This window comes from Pteropus vampyrus, unplaced genomic scaffold (assembly GCF_000151845.1).
Source record: "Pteropus vampyrus isolate Shadow unplaced genomic scaffold, Pvam_2.0 Scaffold191, whole genome shotgun sequence".
Lineage (NCBI taxonomy): Eukaryota > Metazoa > Chordata > Mammalia > Chiroptera > Pteropodidae > Pteropus > Pteropus vampyrus.
This window is the reverse complement of record NW_011888972.1, coordinates 847,296-862,055: the sequence shown is the minus strand read 5'-3', so window position 1 is coordinate 862,055 and position 14,760 is coordinate 847,296. Positions and strand designations below refer to the sequence as shown.

At 41.9% G+C, this 14,760-nt stretch overlaps 1 protein-coding gene across 1 annotated transcript; it reads left to right on the top strand.

Moving 5' to 3' along the window:
* Positions 1–673: 673 nt before the first annotated feature.
* AWAT1 (acyl-CoA wax alcohol acyltransferase 1) lies at positions 674–5,687 on the top strand. Its single transcript, XM_011371445.1, has 7 exons — positions 674–749; positions 1,669–1,776; positions 2,037–2,107; positions 2,952–3,156; positions 3,861–4,032; positions 5,116–5,315; positions 5,533–5,687. Exons 1-7 carry the CDS (start codon positions 674–676, stop codon positions 5,685–5,687), a joined length of 987 nt encoding a protein of 328 aa, XP_011369747.1.
* The last annotated feature ends 9,073 nt before the right edge of the window (positions 5,688–14,760 follow it).

The window sequence follows — 14,760 nt, the reverse complement described above, 5'->3', positions numbered from 1 at the left end:
AGTGATAGTGGCATTGTTATTATAGAAAAATCCATATTTCTGTAGATGCATAGTGAAGTATTTAAGGGTGAAGTGAAATGTCTTAGAATTGCTTTACAATACTCCAAGAAAAAAAAAAGAATAGGGAGATAAATGAAACAAGTATGGCAAAATATTAATAGTCTGAAGATGAACAGAAAGACGAACATCATTGTATTCTCTAGTTTTGTGTGTGTTTGGAAATTTTTATAATAAAATGTTCAAAGAGGGGGTCAGCTCCAAACCAGGCTGCCTCAAGCCAACGGTCATTCTCAAAAGAGACCTAACCTCAGGTGCTCTGCTCCCCACCAGCCATCTCCCTGAGGTCACAACTCCTGTAATCTCAGAGTCATTTGCAAGGGGTACTTCCCTTCTCTGGATCTCTGGGTCACTAGGACTACTTGGCAATCCTCGCCTTTCTCCATCCTGATGTCCCAATAATCTCAGGAGACAAAGTGATAGGGCAGATAAGCAAAGCCCCAGGGCTCAGACCTGATAGGGCAGTCCTCCCCCTGCAGTGGGTGGGCAGGATAAGAAGAAAAGAGGGCAGGTAAAAAGCCTCATAGTCACTATTGAGCGAGCTTCCAGAGACTGGTGGCATCTTTGGTTGGAACACGGTTCTAGGATCTTCATCTCTCTCAGGCTCCTGGGCATCATGCCTTGTTTCAAGCAGCCTAATCACTTACAGAGTCTGTTAGTTCTGCAATGGCCCTTGACCTACCTTGCTTTATGTGAGTACTGATCTAAGAGTGCATGCAAGAGGCCATGGCCGGGGCCAGGTCTGGGGTGAATTTTAAGCTCATGAAAAGTTTCATCTCTGGCCTTTGATCATCTCAGATGGAACTACAGAGTAAAGCCAAGGAGTCCCGAGTTCCATCAGTGCCCTGGAAGAGGAAGAGACAGAGCCCCAAGGGAACAGAGAGGACAGGCGAGGAGTATAACAGGGTCGTGATGGATATGAGTAGACCTAGCTAATTTCAGCCACTTCCTAACCCTCACTGTTTGGAGAGGGGAAATGAGGCCCAGGGAATAGGTATGATAGGTCCATAATCATAAGTGAGCATGGAGAGTGGAACAGAGGAAGCACTGGCATCAGACTTAGAGAAGTATAGCCTATGTTTGAACCATAGTCTTCCCTTTGGGAGGTGAGGTGGGAGCGTGAGGGAGACAAACATAATGGAAGCAATGGTAAAGTGCAAGAGGACTCGAATGGTAGATAGGAAATAGTAGAGGAATGCAGATGCTGTGTGGATGGGGTCTGTGGAGATATGGATAGTATATGGGCAAGGGAGGGTGGGCTACTGGCTTAACAAGAGTTCAGGGAGGGATACCAGAGGGACAAGATGGTAAATGAATCGAAGTTGGGGGAGAAGCTGGTAGCAGGTAGGGAGCAGGAGTAGAGGGATGTTGGATGGGCAGGTAGGCGGGTGGACAGGGATGACAGGTAAGCAGACAACTAGGGCTGGTGTGTGGTAGACGATAGACGAAATGTTGGAAGGACAAATAGACATAGATGGTGGATGGAAAGAAGCTGAATTATGCAGAAGGTCAGGACCAGAGGCTTGGGTAGTTTGGAGGGCTATTAATGGGGCTGTACACAGTCAAGTTCTACTGGTACCACCAACTTGGTATGATCTGCTCCCTCATCAGTTTGGATTGTGCAGCCATTGTTCATTTGCCTGCTGTTTACATCTTTGTGGCCTCTACCAGCCCTTTACTTTGTCTGGTACTGCCTGGACTGGAAGACCCCGGAACGAGGTAAGACTCAGGAACCTAAAAAGAACAGGACCTAATGATGTTCAATCTTAACCTGTAGGTAGCTAGGGAGTCCCACTCACCATGCCACAGGCTTCTCACCCAAGTTCTCAGAGCCACAGGAGCTGGGCCAGCCAGGACTGTCCTTTCCCATCTCTCTAGCACAGCCATGATTCCTCCACGCTGCTAGGGAAGCCCTGGGTGAGTGGGAGGGGTGGGGCTGGCACACAGAGACATGATCCCCTATTGACATTTTGTCTCAGGTGGCAGGCGTTCTGCCTGGGTAAGGAACTGGTGTGTCTGGACCCACATGAGGGACTATTTCCCTATCACGGTAAGTGACTCTTCCTTCGTATCCCTCACAGTTCCCCCAAATACTAGGCATTTATGCCAAATGGCTAGGGTTGTCTATAAGGAAAATGAGCATCCTGGAGAAGTCTCAGAGCAGACTAGATACACTTCAGAATCCAACATTGCTACCGGGCACTTGTTACTCTGCTAGGACAATTTGGATGCCCTTCGCATGACCTGCCAGATGACACAGGCAGAAATGCAAATACAGTTCAGTTCAGTTTAACAAACACTGAAAGCCTACTCTGTGCCATGTGTTTGGGATACAGAGAAGTGAGTAGCATACCACCATCAAGGAGCTCACATCTAAAGGGGAGGACAGACAACTATTTATGGTTTGGTTCAAGGTATACAGAGAGTTCAGATGGGGGTAAAGAAAAGTTTCACAGACATGGTGATATCGAAGCAGGGCTTTCAAAGTTCAATAAAAGTTCCTTAGGTGGGTGCTGGAAGCAGGTGGGGAGAAGTACCACGAGGAGGTTGTAGAAATGTACTGCTATGCTGATCCTCTGAGTACACTTTGGAGTTGACAACAAACACTGCCCCGATTTTTAGAGCAGAGCTTGCTAACCTTTTTTTACCTAATGGCACTCCTAGAAAATGATACCATGACACAAATAGTCAAGAGGCCCAGCAGTTCAGCTGCCCCAGATCCTACCCGATTTCCCAGGGCTGAGACTGATACCTCAGCCCCTAGAAACACACTCATGGCCTACAGGTTGAAAAGCTCTGCTTTAGAGAGCACCCTGACTCGTGACGTGTCTTCAACCTTGCTTCACCATGTGATCTCATTTCACCGCCTCTGTCATTTCTCTCCATGGCTACAGATCCTGAAGACTAAGGACCTGTCACCTGAGCACAATTACCTCATGGGTGTTCACCCCCATGGAATCTTGACCTTTGGTGCCTTCTGCAACTTCTGTACTGAGGCCACAGGCTTCTCAAAGATCTTCCCGGGAATCACTCCTCACTTGGCCACACTGTCCTGGTTCTTCAAGATCCCCTTGATTAGGGACTACATCATGGCCAAAGGTGCTTCTAACCACACTTACTGCAGCTTCTGGCCCATTCCTCTGCTTGGAGATACACCTTTTCAAGCCCCGTCCTCTACCTCTCAACCCCCTCTCACCCTCCCCTCCCCTGTCATCAGAGTATAGTACTTAAGAGCATATGTTCTGGAGTCAAACTGCCTAGGTTTGAATTCCAGCTCTGTCATTTACTCTGTGGTCTTACGGCAAGCTACTGAACCTCTATTGGTCTCAGTTTTCTCATCTGTAAATTTGTGCTACTGCTGCTAATAGTGTGACCTCAGATGTGGTTGATGATAAAAATGAGGTAATACAAGTCACTAACTCAATATAATGCCTGCCACAGAGTATGTGCTCAATAAATAATAGCTGTTGCTATTAATAGCAATAAAGGAAAAGAAAGGGCTAGAATTATAGTTGGTATTCAGAAAGTCCTTCTGGTTATCCCACTGAAAACCTTCCTAATATAGTTTTGATCCAGTGCCTCCTGCAAAGTGGAAATATTGCCTCAGAGTGTAATGTGTTGTGTTTGCCCACAGCCTTCTCTTCTCCACACAATCTGTCCTATCTCATTGACTCTCCTCCTGGGACCCATGGAGACAGAGGGCACACAAACCAGCCAGTGAGTAGAGTAGAGGGTGTTCCTTGCTAGCCTTTTCTCCTGTCCTGACCACTTTGTTCCTGTCTCTGTTCCTTGCTTCTCTTCAGGTGTGTGCTCTGTGAGTGAGCCAACCATTGACTACCTGCTGAGCCACGGCCCTGGCAACCTCGTGGGCATTGTAGTGGGAGGGGTAGCAGAGGCCCTGCAAAGTGTGCCCAACACCACCACCCTCCTCCTCCGGAAGCACAAGGGATTTGTGCGCATAGCCCTCCAACATGGGTAGGTATTCATCCTGGGGCAGAGGTGGGTGGCCTTCTCTAAGAGGCATGACCTAGTAGGCGATGCCAAGATGAATCAGACATGAAGCTTGCCCTCATGGAACCTCCTAGTGAATAGGGGAGATGGCCACAGAATTTCAAAAAGGTTTAGGTCATCTACCCATTCTGGGCCAGCTGGACCAGTTCCCAGCAAGCCAAACCAGAAACCCAGATTCATGGGGAATTGGCTAGAGCTGTGAAGTGTAGAGATAACTCCTACATTATCTCTATCAACATCAATATCTACATCTGACTGTTAACACTACGTGCAAGGGGCAGTACAATATGGTCAGTATGCAGTAGGATCTGGAGTCCGGAGCCTGCTGGAAAACCCTGGCTCCATGACTTACTGTGCCCTCTAGGACAGGTTACTCAACAATTCTAAACCTTCGTGTTTTCATCTTTATGATGTACCTACTAATAATAATAATTGTACCTACTCAGTAAGGTTATTGTGGGGTTTAAATGAATTCATGTACATAAAGCACCCACCATATGACTGGCACACAGTGAGCAATAGATAAACGTTAGCCACTCTAACTCAGGGATACAAGGCTGAAGCTATAGGGTGCCCCATCAGGTAAGCCAGTCTGCTCCCTGGACACAGGGACGATTGTCCTACTGCAGACTCAGAAAAGACAGTATTTCTTCTAAGGACCTTACTCGAGGGGCCCTTCCATCAGTTTGGAGCAAACATAGGTAACATATGTCAGAGTGCTGAGAGATTATCAGACACAGGGTCAGCTATTCCCCTCCCTGACACCCGCTGGAAGATTTTTTTATATCTGGGGACCTCTGCCCAAACTTGTCTTTCTTCCCTGCACCCCCATATCTTGCCCTGTGAGCCTGACCCAGAGACAGCACTGTCACTGACCTTGAAAATTTCAGGACAAGAGACAATAAATAAGGAAGCCCTCTTTAGTGTAAGAAGAAATACTTGATGCCACAGGATTTCATAATAGATGGGAACCTGGCCATGAACAAATGTTCTTCCCAGGTTGTTCCCTCTCTGGATTTTGTTTGAGAAATTGGGGTTTTCCTACAGGGCTCATCTGGTCCCCACCTTCACTTTCGGAGAAAACGAGGTATATGATCAGGTGCTGTTCCATAAGGACAGCTGGAAATATAAGTTCCAGAGTTACTTCCGCCGCACGTTTGGCTTCTATTTTTGTATATTCTATGGACGAGGCTTCAGCAGAGACTCTAATGGGCTCCTGCCGTACCCGCTACCTATCATCACTGTGGGTGAGTGCTGCTCTCAGCCCTAAGGCCACCTCAGCTCTTTCTCAACCTCCATCTCGGCCCTCCCTGCCCCACTCCCACGAAAGAAGGGGACAGCAGTAGGGGAGAAGCTAGGAGTTAATTTGGGATGCCAGAGGAGCAGGCCCAGGAAAGAGGAGGAGGTTGAAGGAAGAGCAGATTCTAACACTTACCCTTTCTCTTTTCCTGTCTCTTCTGGCAGTCGGGGAGCCTCTGCCACTGCCCAAAATTGAAAATCCAAGCCAGGAGATGGTAGACAAATACCACACACTCTATATGGATGCCCTGTGCAAACTGTTTGACCAGCATAAGACCCAGCATGGCTGCTCAGAGACCCAAAAGCTGATTTTCTTGTGACTGAAGGGGCTGCGTGCTCAAGAGCAAGTACCTCGGAGAGGAGACTCATTGCTGCTAACCCAAAGGGGGACAGGGAGATGAGGGGCTATGTGTGGTATCGGAGGGCACTGGGGACTCCTTCCCTGGCACAGAGCCCTTGTACTTCCTGGTCCTGAGGAGCTGCACTCACTCATTCCTCTGCCAGAGACATCCTGAGGCCTCTGGAGCCAGACAAAGGTGTGCTCCCTCCCCATTCCCTACTGGTTTTCCCCTCAGAACCCAAACCCCCAGGTCCTACAGGACTCAAATGACAGTCAAGCAGCCTGACTTTGTTGTTGCTGTCCTAATGCATTTTTAAAATCAAGACATATCTTGCATACCATAAATTTAACCTGTTTAAAGTATAAAATTCAGTAATTAGTAATCAGAGGTGTGCGACCACTGCCACTATTTAATTTTTACATTTTTTGGGACCCCTGAAAAAAAAACCCAGTTCACATTGCCAGTCATTCCCCCATCTCCCCACTAATCCACTTTCTGTCTCTTCGGATTTGCCAATTCTGGGGATTTCATGTAAACGGAATTATACAACATGTAGTCCTTTATAACTGCCTTTTTTCTCTTAGAATAATGTTTTCCAGGTCCATCCATGTTGTAGCATGTGTCAGTGTTTCATTTCTTTTAATGGCTGAATAATATTTCATTGTACATACACACATTTTTTTTTATTCACCAGTTGAGGGATTTTGGGGTTGTTTCCACTTTTGAGCTATTATGGATAATGTTCCTATAAACGTTCATGTACAGCTTTTTGTGTGGTAATCTGCTGTGTCCGAATACAAAGGCTTACCTTATGTCCACATCACTAAACTAATAAGCACACCTTTCGGATAAATCAAAGGCATCTTACTCAGGATGACTTTTCAGTTGGCAAAGGTCACTTTGTCCTCATGATGGTCCTCTAACACTATAATCCCAAGGTATTTTCTACCTTCCTGAGTGTGTACTATGGGGAATCCGCTTTATATCTCTATTTTAAATGCTTGCTAAGTTTTGTTTAAAAGATTTTCTGAAAGCTGTAATGAGAATTTTAAGAGTAAATAAAAACACAGATGTCTCTTCTTTCACAAGGCAATCAACAAAAGACTCACTTAAAAACACGACAAAGGACCAAAAGTTAAAAGATCATTTAGAAACTCATACAATTCAATAGCTAATAATAATAACAACAACAGCAACAGCAACAACAACGACAACTTGATTTAAAACCAGGGCAGAGGACCTGAATAGACATTTCTCCAAAGAAGACATATAATTGGCCAATAGGTACATGAAAAGACGCTCAACGTCACTAATCATCAGAGAAATGCAAATTAAAACCACAATAAGATATTACCTCATACCTGTTAGAATGGCTATTATCAAAAAGACAAGAGATAAGTGTTGTTGAGGATGTAGAGAAAAGGCCATGCTTGTTCACTATTGGTGGGAATGTAAATTGGTGCAGCCACTATGGAAAAGAGTATGGAGGTTCCTCAAAAAATCAAAAATAGAACTACTTATGACCCAGCAGTCCCACATCTGAGTATATATCTGAAAGAAATGAAATCACTATCTTGAAGAGATTTCTGCACCCCTCTGTTCACTGCAGCATTATTCACAATAGCCAAGACATGAAAACAACCTAAATGCCCATTGATAGATGACTGGATATGAAATAAGTCAAAGACAAAAGCTGTATCATCTCACTTATATGTGGAATCAAAAAAAAAAAAAAAGCCAAACTCATAAAAACAGTATAGAATGGTGGTTGCCAGGGGCTGAGGAGTGGGGAAAGTGAGGATATATTGGTCAAAAGGGTCAAACTTCCAGGGACAAGATGAATACCTTCTGGGGATCTAATGTACATTGTGGTGATTACAATGAATAATTATTATATACTTGCAAATGGCTAAGAGTAGATCTTAAACGTTCTTACCACAAAAAAAAGTTGAAATTATGTGAGGTGATGGATGTGTTAACTAACCTTATTGTGGTCATTTTGCAATATATAAGTGTATCAAATCGCTATGTTATACACCTTAAACTTACACAATGTTTTATGTCAATTATATCTCAATAAAGCTGGGAAAATGGGAGGAAAGACCATTTAACCTTCCTTTTCTTAACCCTTAAATATTAGGTTTGTGTGGGATCCCACCCTCTTCTCTCTCTTTTACACTGTTTCAGGTCTAAAATATTTGTTTTTAACCCAGATTTCCCTCACAAGTAATTTCCTTCAAAACCAATGTATTCAACTGACTAATCTCTAACAAGCACTTTAACCTCAACACAGCCAACACCATGTAAACAAACTTGCCCTCCCAATCTCACATTTTATCACCGAGTCCTATCAATTTTACCATCTTAGTATTATTCCAACCTCTCTTTCATTGTCACAATCCAGTCAAAGTCCTCACCAATTTCCTAAATTATCGCTACTCCTTCTAGTAAAGTCCTCTCTAATTAATCTATTTATCACACTGCCGCCAGGACGCTCTTCCTAAAGCTTAAGTCTGACTTGTTAGTCCTCTGCGTAAAATCCTTTATTGCTCCTCCAATGCTTCTACCAGCGTATCCTAAATTATGTTCTCAGTACCAGTAATGTTCCATAGATGTTAGTGAAATATTGCACAGGAAAAAATGGTTCTATGGTCAAATAACTATGGGAGATTCTGGATTAAACCAAGTCATATAGATGTATTTAGTGAAATGTTTTCAGAGTCTTTACTATACTAAGGGGCATCATGACCATCCAAGAGGGAGTATTTAGCATTTCCCAAACTCATCTGACAATGGAACCCTTGTTTCAAATAATACCTTGTTTCAAGTAACTCATGGAACATCTAAGGTTCTTCTAAATATAGTCTTAGAAATGCTTATCTTGGAAATATAGGATAAAGTTCAAACTCCTTTTCGTGGCAGAGAAGGCTGCTGGTAATATAAGTGGTTGATATGATTTGGGTGCCTGTAAGATTCGGAGAAACCTTTTTAGAACTTGTTGGTGCCAACAAGGTAGATCGAGGCCCATAGGGTAACTAAATAAAAGGGGAATTGATTTGAGTTGTTCTCACCTGTTTGGGTTATCCAGGAAACGAGAGCAGAATTTTTCCAGAAAAGAATCTGAAGAGCACAGAGGAGAACAAGGCTATCCCCAAAAGAATAAAAAAACAGATGAACTGCTGGTTAAGCCTCTGCTTTCTTGTTAGCCTCGGTCACTTGCTCCTTCTCAAAAATTCATTTCCCTCATATCTCTTCTCCCCACCCTCACTCTTTACCCCACAATACAATCTCTTGGTCTCCCCTCCCTCCTCCTCGTCTCTGAATATTTTTGAGAGCCTCTAATACTCTAAGGTTTTGCTCCATACTCTGGGAGGAAAGAAGGGGTTTCATAGGAAATTTCACAGAAGAAAGACAGTAAAGAGATTATGTCAGGTCATAGAGGTCAAAAGTATGCTGTTCAATGAAAGCCTAATAACCTGAATAAGATAACATGAAACTACATAAAAGAAAAACTGAAAGAAATTTGAGGAAAAAATTAAAGAGTAGAACCTGGGAATTGAGAGATTTCATCTAGCTTCAGCAATCTGCAAGTAAGCATCACTACACCTAAGCTCCATGAGCGCAAGGGTTAGAAGTGTTTTGCACATCTCCGTACCCCGACCCGTTAGCCCAGTGCCTGGCTCATTGTGGGGCTCAAGAAATATTGTTGAGTGGATAAATCCAGAAGGTCCATGACATGTGGGCAATTTCTAATTCTGCTAAAACAAGTGACTTAGCTAGTAAATAAACTGAACTTTATCAAAACATTATCTTGGTTTTCGCACTGTCTACTCATGGTTAACGCCATTAAGTGTGTAAAGGAAAAACCTGAAATTTTCAGTTATACCCCTACTGCAGTTATGAATGATAACCATATGGTGTCAGGATGCATGCTTTGCAATGTCTTCCAAGGATCTGCTGCATAATGTGATTGGAGACTTCAACATTTTACTCTCAAAATATGACAGACATATCAAGTAAAAAATTGATTTTAAAAAGTATGGAGCTGAATAATACATAACTAATGTAGGCTAGGATGTCAAACAATAAGAACATAGTGAGCAGGACAAGGAATTACTTTCTTTACAGTGCACATGAATCATTCACAACTATAATTTTTGTATTTGAATTCAAAAATGCTCTTAGTAAATAAAAAAAGGCAGAAGTTCTATATACTAGTCACAGGAGGCTACTTAGAAATAAATAATAAATATAGAATTAGAGACCCCAGGTGAATAGAAATTTAAAATCTTCTCCAGAAAAACAGGCTCAGAAAAGAAATTTAGAGACAATAATTGAATATGTTAGAGGAAACAAATTATATATATATATATATATATATATATATATATATATATATATATATATATATACAGCATATAAAAATGTATGAAAATACAATATGGTCCTGAAACATCTTCAAGTGTCGGAAAACAAGGAAGTGCTCAAGAAAACAAAAGGATGGCTGTACACCTGAAAGTAATATAATAATGTAGGCCAACTGTAATTGAAAAATAAAAAAATATATGTATTTTTAGAAAAATACCTGGTGAGGAAAAGAAACAAATAAACAGAAGGATGGGGACATGTCATAGGGACACAGAAGCTACCTGGAAAAGCTCTCAATGCCAAAGCTGGAACAACTTTAGCAACAAGACAAATAATATAGTATTGGACTATTTATTCAAAGTATAAAATAAATATATATGAGTCCATGCTGATATATATAAATGATCGAATAAACAAAATGGTGGCAAAGGGACAAATACTTCCTTACAGAATTACAAATAATGTATGTAGATACTCTCCCCTCCGGAAGGTGGAACTTAATCCTCTCCCTACTTCCAAGTGTGAGCTAGACTGAGCAACTAAAGTCCAAAGAATAGAGTATGGAAAGAGAAAATAGTAACTTTACAGTGGAAAAACCAGGCAAACGCAATCTAAACTAACCAATCAAGGTTAACAACACAAGCGATAAGTGATGTTGATATCACGTAATGAGAAGGGTACTCTGTAGTATTTATCTCCAAACACATAAATCCAGTCTAATTATGAGAAAAACATCAGAATTGCTCAAGCTGAGGAACATTTTACAAAATACCTAACCTGTCCTCCTCAAAATCGTTGAAGTCATAAAAACAAGGAAAGACGAAGAAACTGTCGCAGACTAAAATAAAACTAAAGGTACATGATGACTAAAATGCAGTGTGGTTTCTTGGATGGGATCCTAGAATAGAACAAGGATGTTAGTGGGAAAACTGGTGAAATACAAAGAGTATGGAGTTTAACTAGTAGTAATGTGTCAATGTCGATTTATTAGTTTTAACAATTGTACCCTGGTTATATAAAATGTTAACATTACGGGAAATTGAGTGAGTGGTATATGGAAACTGTGTGTCACCTTTGCAGTTTTTCTATAAATGTAAAATTATTCCAAAACGGTTTATTTTAAAAATTTTATGAGTTGATGCCAAACTGATACCGAGAGGTATACTCATCACTTTTAAATATTTTTATTGATAAGAAGAGACAGAGAAATTATATCCCTACTTCAAAAGTTTAAAAAGTGAGGCTTCCAGTCAAGATGGCAGAGTTGGTAAAATGCTGTGCTCGCCTCTTCTCACGACCACATCAAAATTACAACTAAACTACAGAACCATCACTGAGAATCACCTGCAGTCTAACTGGACAGAAGTCCTATAACTAAGCACATACAGAAGAGGCCACTTCAAGACTGGCAGGAGGGGCAAGCCGTGAAATGGTCTGGCTGGTCCCATACCTGTCTATGGCAGTTAAAGGCGAAGGTCCCCCCAGAAGAATGAGGGGTCCCAGCCCCACACCAGGCTCTCCAGCCTGGGACACCAGTGCCAGGAAGAGGAGTCCGCACCTCCTCTGGCTGTGAAAACCAGCAGACACTATGTCTGAGTGAGGGGAGGGCTGCAGGAGTCGCAGATGCTCCTCTTAAATGGCCCACATGGACTCACCGCTGATGGACTCGTTTGCTCTGAGCTCCAGTGCTGGGGAAGCTGCTCGAAAGGTCCCAGGGACACACAGAGGGAGGGAAACTGAGTTGTCTGGCTTCAGGGCGAGGGATGGAGGGGCAGCTTTCTCCCAGATAAAAGTGCCAGCAGGAGCGACTGTTCCTTTGATGAGCCCTCCCCTACCCAGCATGGGGATGCAGGCAGCTGCCAGACCTGAGTCTCTATCAACACGTAGTTAATGCTGGTCTCCCTGCCCAGGTGATTCCCTGAGACCCCTGCCCCTCCCAATGTGCGGGCCCACCCCAAGCCACTTCCAGTGCCTTTTCCATACAAATGGCCTGTCTGGGCTCCTGCAGCGACTTTCCTAAAATCTCTGAAAGGCTCACAAACCCCATGCAAGCAGAATCTGGCCTCAGGTGTGCCCTGTGCCTCTGGCTGAGCAGCCCCAAACCTGGCACTAGCAGCAGCTGCCTCAGCTTGCCACTTAACCTCTCCCAGGTGTATCCGAACCCAGCACAGGTGGCTACCACTGCCAAACATTTTGTAGGTCTTACCAAGTGGTCCAGGCAGGGCACAGGCTTCAGCTGAATTTGGCCTGTGGCAGAGTCCCTCTCAGAAGGCCCTGGCCTGCACGCCCAGTAGCCAGCTTCAGTGGTGCACCACCCAGGGTCACATCTAAGGATGACTCTCCCAAAGAGCAGACATAGCAGGCACCAGAGCCTGCTTAAGTGAATCCCGCTCCGAAGGATGTGTGTGTGTTTATTCACAACTTCATCATCACCCTGAATTTGTATGTGATAAACGATTGTGTGATTTCATGGTCACCATTATATCTAATCAGCATAAAATCTTGTCTTTTGAACAGGGAACGTTATTTGGGTGTATTATTAATATATGAATATATACTTTCAAATATAGATAAGCATTCTAAATATAATTTGCAGTTAAAAACTTCTACACTTTATATGTTGAAAAACTGTCAAAGTACAAATGTATATTATATACATTTATATATACAATTATATGTATAATTGAAACAGTTAATAATTAATGGTAATTGTAAAAGCTGTTAATTTTGCGCACGCAAATAATTAAAATCTTTCAAATAGTTAACTAAATATAGAAATAGACTGATAGTTAATGTGAACATTGAGGGAGAATGTGTTATCTAGATAACTTTAGAAAGAATGCTTTTTAAACCAACAAATGTTTATGAAAACTTTAACCATAAAGATAAAATTGCATCTCAGTTCTAATCTTTATAGAACTGTTTAATGTACTAGCATTAACAGTATTAAAATAATTTTTAGAAACTATATTTAAATTTTAGTTATCTAATTCCATTTGGGCCATGAGTCATGCTCTTCCAGTGACCGCAGCTGAAAGTGAACATTTACTTACCATGTCAAATGTGCAAAATAGTGAGCAGAGAAACAATTGAGCAGCTCCCAGTGCTGAGATGTTATAATTCCTGCGCTGTTGATTTTAAGTTGCAATAATACTTATTTTTATGTAAAACTTTAGATTTATTCTTATAGCCTAGGGGTTCATGATAAAATGGGTAATAATATTTAAGTTTGTCCTGAGCTTCAGTTGGATATTGACTTCAATGCTTGGCCATTCAACATTTGATCAAAATAGGTCTACGATGCTTCTTGTATCTACAAATAAGAAAGGATCTGGAAGATTATACACCAAGGTACGAATAATGACTCTAATTTTCTTTAGGGTGGTATTTATGTTATGGTTACCCATTATCCCAGTCTTCCTTACTCACACAACCCCAACTTGGAGGCAGCAATAAACCCAACTTGCCATACACATAGCCAGGGTGGCCACATGATCTCACTCTGGCCAATGAGACTTAAGCAGAAGTCTACTGGGTGGAATTTCTAGAGGAGCTATTGTTTTTCTAACAAAGAAGTACAATTTAGTTTACCAAATCCTTTAGCCCTTTGCCTTATGCTCTTACCCTTTCTTCCAGCATAGAATACACACAGGGTGCTTGGAAATTGAGCAGCCATTCTACAACCATAAGGATGAAAAACACACACTAAAAAATGGTGAAGCAGGAAGCTGTGAGGATTATCTTGAGCAGCTACATCCACCCTTGGATTGCTTACCTCAGAATTTAACAACAAAAAAAAAACAAACCAAACACCGATTTTGTTGAGCCACCGCAATAGGGTTTCTGTTATAAGCAGTCAAATACAGTCCTAACTAATACACTGTACCTCAAAAAAGAAACGTTTACAGGAAAAATATTTTACTTTTTATTAGGAGAAGGGATCGTTGTTCTGATTTTAAAAGCAAGGGGATTTCCTGCAAAAAGAAAAGTACTTTTCTTTTTTTTATCTTGGTCTGTATCTGCTCATGGTGAAGAGCAAGAGACCTATGAAAGCAGGAGACATAAGGTAACTCCTGCCCTATGATCAAAGGGGATCAAGATGTGAGATTTCTCTTATTAGAGCCGTGTCTCCTAAAGTGCATCTTGGCATAGTAGCTTCTTGAGATGCATCTCGGGAGAAAAAAAAGAAAGAAAAGTTTCCTTGGTCATTAAGTTTGGTAGATAATGCATATAGAACCCCTTCCTCTTAGAAATTCACAGTGGACATTATGATGTTAAAGACTCTGGATAAACCCTGTAGTAAAGAAAACTGCTTAACATTGTTTAAACCAACCCTTTGAAAACTTAGTAACACTCATTACTGTCCTGGAATGTGTGCTTTTGGGAAACTGCATTAGAGACATGAATAAAGACAAAAATTTGTAAGATCAAACTACTTTAAATCCTCAAAGAACCAGAGCAATGGCTATCTTCTGGAAAAGAATCCAACAAGTCTAAGTGGGTAAAAAGAAATGCTGTATTCACATTGAAAGTGAAGGAATATTGGTGTAGTAAAGGGAATGAGGCTTACAACAAGCAGTAATTAAATATCAATGAGAAGTACACAAACTGAGCAGGTGCCAGCAGTGCTATGTCCCCTGGAAGGGCATTACTTGATTTTTCTCTTGAGTTTTCCAAGTACATC

Coding starts and splice junctions, on each gene's coding strand:
- AWAT1 (XM_011371445.1), top strand. CDS start 674: ATGCCTTGTTTCAAGCAGCCTAATCACTTACAGAGTCTGTTAGTTCTG. Junction 750..1,668: donor CTTGACCTACCTTGCTTTAT/GTGAGTACTGAT, acceptor CTCCCTCATCAG/TTTGGATTGTGCAGCCATTG. Junction 2,108..2,951: donor GGGACTATTTCCCTATCACG/GTAAGTGACTCT, acceptor CCATGGCTACAG/ATCCTGAAGACTAAGGACCT.